Source organism: Poecilia reticulata, chromosome 18 (genome assembly GCF_904066995.2).
Source record: "Poecilia reticulata chromosome 18, P_reticulata-male-v2, whole genome shotgun sequence".
In the NCBI taxonomy this organism is placed as follows: domain Eukaryota; kingdom Metazoa; phylum Chordata; class Actinopteri; order Cyprinodontiformes; family Poeciliidae; genus Poecilia; species Poecilia reticulata.
In genome coordinates this window covers 10,299,355-10,308,159 of record NC_088847.1, presented here as the reverse complement: position 1 = coordinate 10,308,159, position 8,805 = coordinate 10,299,355, and the positions used below count along the sequence as shown (strand labels likewise).

Sequence of the window (8,805 nt, the reverse complement as noted above, 5' to 3'; positions counted from 1 at the left end):
ATAAGTGTATTTAATTTTTGTCTTCATAGAAAATTCGATATTCTTTTTTTGTTTTTTTTTTTGGTGATGTTGCATTTTAAAAAGTTGTATGACGCTAAAGAGGCCTGAGTTTACCATTGGGGATCACTAACAGCGACAGGTGCATTACACGGGCCATAAAGCCCCCCCGTGTTGAGAGGAGGTGTAATTGACAGAAAGCCAGACCACTCACAAACCAGCTATCCCCAATTGCAAAGTTTTACTCCGCCTTTTAGGCCTTTTTAGGCTCAGAACCTGACACCCAAGCTGTAAGGACCCATACTTATTGGGGTGCTGTCACGTGTGCTACTTTTGACCAGGAAAGGAGCACCGGCCAGCAGGGTCTTCTGTTAGTGGGCACCACCTTCGCACAGCCACCTCTCACCAGAGGAGTCTGGTCTCCGCAGCCCCTAACTGCCTCTCCCCTCGTCGTCTCTCGAGCTGATCTTATTTTATTTTTTTTGTCACTATAAGCTGAGGGGGACTTACGAAGTCCTGACAGAGGCGGAACGATGACAGCTGTCGAAACCCAAATGACATATAACACCTCCTATACGATCCAACATGAATCTACGTATATGACCCAGGAGGAGGACTGGGACAGGGACCTGCTGCTGGACCCTGCCTGGGAGAAGCAGCAGAGGAAGGTAGGGTTGGATGTGCCGCCTCTGCAGCACCGGACTGTAGCCTGTGGTGCCGTGCGTAATTGTGCACAGATTCGCCCCATGGGTTTTACGCTCACAAAAGCATCACTGAGTGGCATCTCTGTATTTTATCATTCTGAATGGCGCTTGCTTTAAAATCACTAAACTGGTTATAATAATGAACTTTTTAACAGCCCAATATAATTGGCTCAGCTGTGCCTTTGGTGTCCCCGCACCTGGCGCTTCAGTCCTGCTGGAAGCTGTTTGGGCAGATATTTTAGGCTGCGGAACTTTCTCAGTGTTGTCTTTCAGTTACCCCACAGTGCCTTGCAGACTGTCTAAATTTAATACCCACCCTCCCCCTTTTTTTTTCTTTTTCTTTTTCTTTGGCAGACATTTAAGTCTCAACCGGGAAAATTACACGTTAACCTGTGACACTTTTGACAAAGTGTCAAATCAGTTCAACAACAAAACCAAAAAAAGCTAACTAATGTTGTACAGGAAAAACAAATGTTAGCAAATTAATATTTTAGCTGCTATTAAATAAAACGGTCTCCAAAAGTAGAAATATTTGCAATATTTGTGTATTTGGAATTAAAGTAATTAAAATGAGCTATGTAGGGAATATACAATGCCCTAAGGTTTATTAAAAAACGTAATTTTACCTCGATATTGTTAGCCACACGAAGCTAGCTCCGACGCTTAATAACCCATCACCATGGCAACTCACAGGCCTTACGTCATCTCTTCACAGGTGTGTTTAATGAGCTAAAAGCTCCTTCTGACAATCTGAAAGAAAGCACAACCAGTAAATACAGCTTTATTTAGTTAGTAAAATATTTTCCCAAGTATTTTAAACAGTTTTTTTTGTTGTTATTTTTAATTTAATGTCTATTTCTTGTTTGTTAGCTTGATGTTGAGTTTTCCACTTGCTACCTGGTCACCGTGTTTGATGGCGGGATTTTTGTAGGAGGGACCATTTTCTTGTTCCACCCAACAATTTTCCTGGAGTCCCAGCTGAAAATAGCTTTTCAGTAAATCATTACTCATGGCTCAGGAAATACCATTAGGGTTTATCTCATTAACAGTGCAGGACATTCTGACAAATATCAAATTATTATCAAATTTATAACTGCTATGTTCAAAGTGATATAATTTCAACATTAGGTTTGAACTAACTGGTGTCCAGCTACGGCACAATTAGTCGACATGCTCAGTTTGGAAAGAAGATATTTAATTAAATGGAGGATAATGAAAAACAGGTTTTAGGATTTTTTTATTACACTTGTCATAATTTTTAAGGTATACGGTGTCAGAATGGTGCTGTGAAACCAAGCCAGATTTTAGTGTTTCAACTTCTCTTTTGCCATTCACTATATGTTATTGAATACTCATAAACAGAGAAGAGTTTTATATAAAATTCAATGAATGAGCCAGCATTTTAAAATTATGGACAAATTTTAAAAGTGGCTGTTCGTGTATCAAATTGGTATATTTCCTTGCATTGGCAGCAGTTGGATTTAATTTCCCTTTGGGATAAATAAAGTTCTTTTAGATGGAACGGATTATGGAGTAACTCACTTTCAGGTTTAAATGATTAGTTAGGAATGTTTTTTTCTGTTTTTGTGGACCTAAATTTCAAAAATATACTTATATCTAGTCTAATTAGAATGAATTGGCATATCCAAGAGATAATTTAGGCCTCGTCTTTCCATCTTTTCACTGCACATTTATGCAGATGTAATGGATACATTTTATAATGGAACTGTAAGTAAACACAGTTGAAACCTCTTAACACAATTTGGATGAATTTTCCCCTTATCGTATTCTCTTATAAATTTGCGTGATTACAAATTTTGAAATTGTCCAAAACTGCTTGACTTTGTAGTGCTAATTGTTGAAAAAGTTTGCATAAAGTTGCAAAATTAAATACAAAATTTATAAGTGACAAAATTTAGAGCTCCTGTCACTTATAAGCACATATGCTGCCGTTTAAATATTTCAAACTTTATTCATTACTCTTTTTTTGTCCTTGAAACAGCTGTTTTGTTTATTTCAAAGACGAGATAAGACAGACTTTTTCTATTTCAACATAAGGCACATCCACACAGCTGCGTGTTGCCGTTAAGCTGTGCTGGTGCCACCATCTAATTTTCCCGGCATAAACGAAAGGCTTTGAATTTTTAAAAGGCATTTTAGTAGCAAGCAGGCAAGTTTAAAATGACTTTGACTGCAGCGAATCTACAAAACTTTTCGGTCCATGTAAAACGTCCCCCACCTACAGAGCACAGTGACAGGCTGAGAGACCTCAACAGATGGTGGTATAAAGACCTGGGGTTGGTTTCACCGACCTCCAAATAAACAGCATCCTAAAAATACTTTTTTAACTTGCTTGGCTCCAACTTCCCTCTCTCCACCCCCTCCTCCTTCTTACCTTCAACTTTTACTTTTCCTTCTATTATGGTTGAACACTTTGGCACGCTGCAGTTATTAAAATATGCTGTCATAAGCTCTGTCGTTGTATTACAATTGGCTTTGAATGTTCCCTGGTAAAATCTCAATAGCAGAGCTCTAGGTGTTCCCCTAGTGACCTCTCAGGCGAACAAGTCATGGTACTCCACGGCACTTCTCGGCATGTAAAATCCAGCTTAAGGCGCTGATATCAGCCTGTAAATATAGCAAGTGCATCATTTTGCAGTGTAATGAATATGAAAGGAAAGCCTTCCAGCACCTGTTGTCTCTTCTATCCTTTAAATTCAATGGAAAAAAAAAAGCCTACCAGCATTTGACGAGGTAGTAAAGTGTTTGTCAACACAGAGTGATGTCGAAATCGATACCAGACATTAGAAATGACGCACGCTTGGACATAAATGCGCGTCCATCTGACTTGTGGATCAATTTGGCTTTTTTCTTCTTTTTTTTTCTTTCTTTTTCTTTTTCCTCCCCATGAAGTGTCCGTTTCAGGTTGAGGAGCACATGATTCACGACTTGCTTTGGACAAGGACTTCGGCGTAATAGGAGTTGTCAAAAATCGTGTGAGAAATTGCATGTGGTAAAAAGACGAAGGAACGCGGCAATGAGAGCTGACTGCGTCTCATCTCAACAGTCATGTTCACTCAAAGCAGGCGCAGTCCTGGAAACAAGGAGGGCCTTGTTTGTTAGGCTGATTTACAAGCTGAGGCAAACGAGCCACTTAGACGGAAAGGAGCTCAAGAACCCTCAGAGCTTATTGACGTCTAACCCTCGTCCCGCTCGAGCACATCTGCAGCAAAAGGGATGTCTTGAACCCTGATCAATAGCTGTATGGACCAACTCTCAACCGTCCATTCAGTCGGGATTCAGACCTACAGTCTGAATCTGTAGGTATGTAGTCTGTAGTCTGAATCGACTGTTTGGACAGTTTACATCGGATCCTTTTAGTATTTGAGAATTTGTGTCATGAATCAAACTGATGGAGCAAAATGTCAACACACCAGATGAGTTCACCATGGTGACTGAAGCCATCTTCTGTTTCACATTGTTTAGGAGTTCAGCTGTTATGTGACTAAGTGAACGTCTTGCTGCTTGGTATAGCTTGTTCTTGCAATAACCTAAAAATATCCATTACAGAGTTATCAACTGTCTTAATGGCTCAGCCAGACTATTAAAATGGAGAAGGCTAAGTGTGCACAGACATAGGCCGACGCACAAATAGAGAGTTTTATGTTTAAACAAAAGAATAGGAGACCTTAAATCATCATTATAACAGTTTACATAATGTCATTTTTTGTGACAAAGAACTATAAACTTTTCTTTCTCAGAAAAATGCTCAAAAATATAATTTCTTCTTCATACTATTATCATTAACTAAATCAATGTTTTAGCAATGCTGTCTGTTTAAATATTGTATTTTAAATGGAACAAATGGATACTTTTATTAGATGAATCAAACATTTCAAAACATATTATTTTGACCTTTGTAAATCCTTGTAAATGTTAATTGTCATAATTCAGATTAATACGCAGTTCATAAAAAAACTCTAGGACCGGTTTTTTGCCAAGTTAAGATCTCCCGTCGATCTCGGTTGTTATTTCTCTGCCACCAAAACGCATCCAACAACATTTAACATCGGGTTTTTACACGGCGCGACCGAAGGAAATAATTGTTAGCAGTCAAAATGAGTGATTATCATCGTCTTTAAGTGATATTTAATTATACCCATGTGATACTCACAGAGTATCCACTTAGGCTAATGTAATTTCCCTTTGTGGTAGCCCGGTTGATGCACGATCAAATCTGTTCTCATTTAATCTTATTTTGCAGTCAGGGCCGCTCGGCCTGCTGTCCGAGTTATTGATCTATCGCCTAATGAAGCACCAAACAACAGCAAAGCCACTGATCCTCTTCTGTTTACCCCAGGAGGGCAGATTGTGTTGATGTTTTTGCTCTTTTCTCACCCCAAATGAACGACGGCTGGAGACACATGCAACTCTAACATAACAAAATCCCTTTTATCTTTAATATTAAAGTATTGTTTTACATGCCAAATCATAGCTAACTGGTAGTAGACATCAGGGAGAGGACGTACATTTTAACAGAAAACCAAATATATTTTTATTTAAATGAAAGAAAAAGCAAGAGACCAATTAGCATCCTTCCATCTTGCTTATGTATCTTGCAGCATTGCTGCAGACATTTCTTAGATTTGCTTCGCTTGCACACTTGTAATTCCCATGTGTGCCTCATTCCCATAATGCATCTGGGAGTCACGAATCTCGACTCTGTCTCAAGATTCACTCGCTCAGGTGATACCAGGCACTGTGAAGATGACATATACCCTGCTGAGTCCATCTTGAAGCGCTCCTCATGTTTCTTTCAGCAGAAAAGCAGAAAATCACTGTAGAGTTTGCAAATTAAAGACATGACAAATATACAAAACTGAGAAAAACTCTTCGGGATCCAACTTTAAGTTCAGAAATAAGATTGCAAAGCTGCTTTAGTCAGATACCGGATTACAGAGGTAAACAAACATTCTTGAACAACAACATTATTATTATTTTTTTAAGTACACATCTGTCCGTTAATATATTTTCATTATCTACAAAAATCAAATATAACAGTATTAGTAATCGCACCGCAGCTCTTGCTGTAGCTGCATGCAGAGAGCATCTGTATGAGGATCCACGTAAGTGGAGAGTCCAGAGAGTGTGCAGATCAAATAGCAGTTGCTATTCCAGAAGTTGTGTCCATGTAGGGAGGCTTCTATAATCTGCTTTAGAGCAAAGCACAGGAGCCCAGAGAGACCGCAAAAACGGCCAAGGAGAATATATAGGCGTGTGACATATTCACTGTAATCTACAGTATTTTCTACAGGCATGTAAGTGGCGTGTTTGTATCTATGCGTCGTGCAGCAGCGGGTTTTTTTTTTTTTTACGAGGATTGGATCTCAGCATATAAAAACAGAAAGTTCTTGCAGAGTGTTGTAATGGCAAAAGTTGACACACGATACGGCAGCAGTGTCAGAATCCATATGGTGAAAGTAGCACTGATGAATGATGGGTAGTCAGAGCGTCCATCTTGATTTGATCATAGCGTTTCTTTGAGTCTGTAAATAGAATAGAAGGCTGAGTTATTGAGTTTTACTCTGAATGTAGGCATATTTTTCTGCAAACAAAAAAAATAAAAAAATAAAAATATTTTTGCGCATGTCTCAGATTGAGATGCTTTTTGTCTTGGAATTGGAGACATAAGGAGAGCGAAATGCACCCTACACACGATTCATGGTCTAACATCCACAAAGCATTACCTGTTATATGAATGATGTCAAAGTTGCAGACAATGTTTAGGCAATTTAGGATTTTCTTGCAGTGTAACCAGCTTAAAAAAAAATCATACTTTGCAAACCTCAAACTAAGTCCATTTGCCTTATCAGAGAGAAATGTCAACACTGTGCAATAAATATTTATAGGACGAAGGCAGAAGAACTCATCACCTTCCAACGAAGTGGTGAGTCTCCGGTGATAATATGCGCTGGCTACCATGCGTACATTTTGAGATGTTTTATGTGGTTTCGCATTACATTTAGGACAAATTACAACTTAAAACCTCCGTCGTGATAAAAGTTTATATAGGACCTGGTGACTTTGGAGTCATTTTAGAGATGATGCAGAAAAACCTTGAGCATGAGATGACCCCTTTTTGGTTCAGAAAAAGCATCACAAGGTCGTTCCTGTCACTTTTGGTCTCTCTTTTGGCTGAAATGAATGCTGGGAAATGTCTCAGTTGCATGTTACTATATACAGCCTTAGATTGGTTTCACACCTAGGTCTTCGTGGTCAAGGTTTCTGCTAAGATGATTTAGCTGACCCCCGGATCCACTCGGCCTGCGCCGCCTCTCAAAGAAACAAAGTAGCCTCTACTGAAATTAGACACAGCCCTCCTCCTGCCCCCCACCCCCAACCAATCGCCAAAGTCAGGCCCAGCGGCTGTCACATAAATCCTCCACAACAATTTACATCAGTTTATCTGTCTGGAGGCTGGCGCTCATTAAAAGACAGCGACAAAAGATTCAACACGCTGCTGCCGTCAGCAATAAACCTTCGCGCTCACCTTCAGTCGCCGCCATCAATCATGCTGTCGGCTAATTCCGCAATTGACTCCTGTAACAAAGAAGCTCAACGCAGTATGAGCGCAAATAATGAAAGATAAGGTTGTGGCATGTGAGGCTTTGTGTCCAATTCAAGCTGAAAGGTTTTTTTTTTTTTCCTTTCTGCCCCAGCTGGCATTTTGAAGTAACATTGCTGAGAGAAATGACTCAAACGGCTCGTCTTCCGAGTCATTAAACCACAAAATGATGACAAGAGAACAAGCTTCAGCTTTAAGGGCACATAACAACTCTTTTGTCCAGTCCTTTATATCGTGTTCTTTGTTTAGAAAGTTTGGTCGTAAAGTCAAATTCCCTATAGAGGCTGACAATTCCTTTCAGTTTAATTTAAAGTTCTAAGAAAATTTAAACATGGTAGAGCGTATCCGGTTTGTGTTTAGAGGCGTGGGTAAATATGTGACTTTAAATAACTGAACTTTTCAGCAGCTACTTTCTAAAGCCTTTTTTTTCACAACATTTTTAAAGCCAGGACTTTGTCAACTTTCTGGCAATTTCTGAAAGAACTGAAACAGCATGCGGTGGTGGAAGTCAACTCGCTGTTAGGCCTCTGACTCACCAAGCGAGGTCGGCACAACCCCGTGATGATAACTGACTTATGTAAGACTTAGTGGGCTTTTGGCGCACGAAGCCGTGATGTAATAATGACAGGTGGTCTTTGCTATCAGTTTGCCAAACAATTAAAGGCATAAAACACGGAGTCCACCTTGGTGTGGCACATCTACATTGAATCACGTCGTGCTTGTTATTATTTTTATGTTTGTGTCTTTTTTTGCAAGGATTGCAGGGAACCCTTGCAATAGAACGACTTACTGGGATTCGGTGGAGGTAGATCGCATGGAAGCAGCAATGTTTCCGTATGAAAAAAATCTAAACTGACAAGGTGTTTAACCCTTCAGATTGAGAGATCTTTGCCACACACTTTAAGCATATCGACCCCGCAGAGTTTCTCTCCACACCTCCTTTGGTTTCATAACGCCGGCTTAAATTTTGAAAGCTCATGAACGCAGGAGGCTGGTGAGATTGTGAAGGACCAGGGTTTCATCTTTGCTGGAACTGTTTTCTAAAAAAGATTTATGTATCAGCTAATGTAGCATTCTCAAAATGATCTACTCCTAAGTAAGGGCGCCACTGACTTTATTTTTTATTTTTTTTTGGCTATGGTAAATAATTGTGTGACTGAGCGCCTGCTTAAAGACACCAATTATGGCACACATTTGCGGCTTTTGCGTATTTCGTACAAGCGCTCCTCAAATGTTGCTGCAATGACCTTTAGTAACATTACTGAATCTCATGTTACATTATGCGGATGCTCAGTCTGTGTTGGAAAAGATACACTAACCTCAGCATACCAAATGCTTGGAGTAGCTCCAAAGGCAGAGCAGTGTTACTCCTTTTCTGAGAAATTCAGCTAATAATTATTTGACCTCTTAAATTTTGCAACATGTTTATAAAATAAAAAAAACACTTTCCTCCGCATAGGTTGAGGAAAGCATCATCCG

At 39.6% G+C, this 8,805-nt stretch overlaps 1 protein-coding gene across 2 annotated transcripts in view; it reads left to right on the top strand.

Moving 5' to 3' along the window:
- Nucleotides 1–319: 319 nt before the first annotated feature.
- The window catches only part of actn3b (actinin alpha 3b), a 31,535-nt gene continuing 23,049 nt past the window's right edge, over nucleotides 320–8,805 (top strand). For both annotated transcript variants that reach the window (XM_008427906.3, XM_081599030.1), the window contains exon 1: nucleotides 320–665. In XM_008427906.3, the coding sequence (XP_008426128.1) occupies nucleotides 531–665 (135 nt within the window). In that variant the 5' untranslated portion in view covers nucleotides 320–530. The remainder of the gene's footprint in view (nucleotides 666–8,805) is intronic.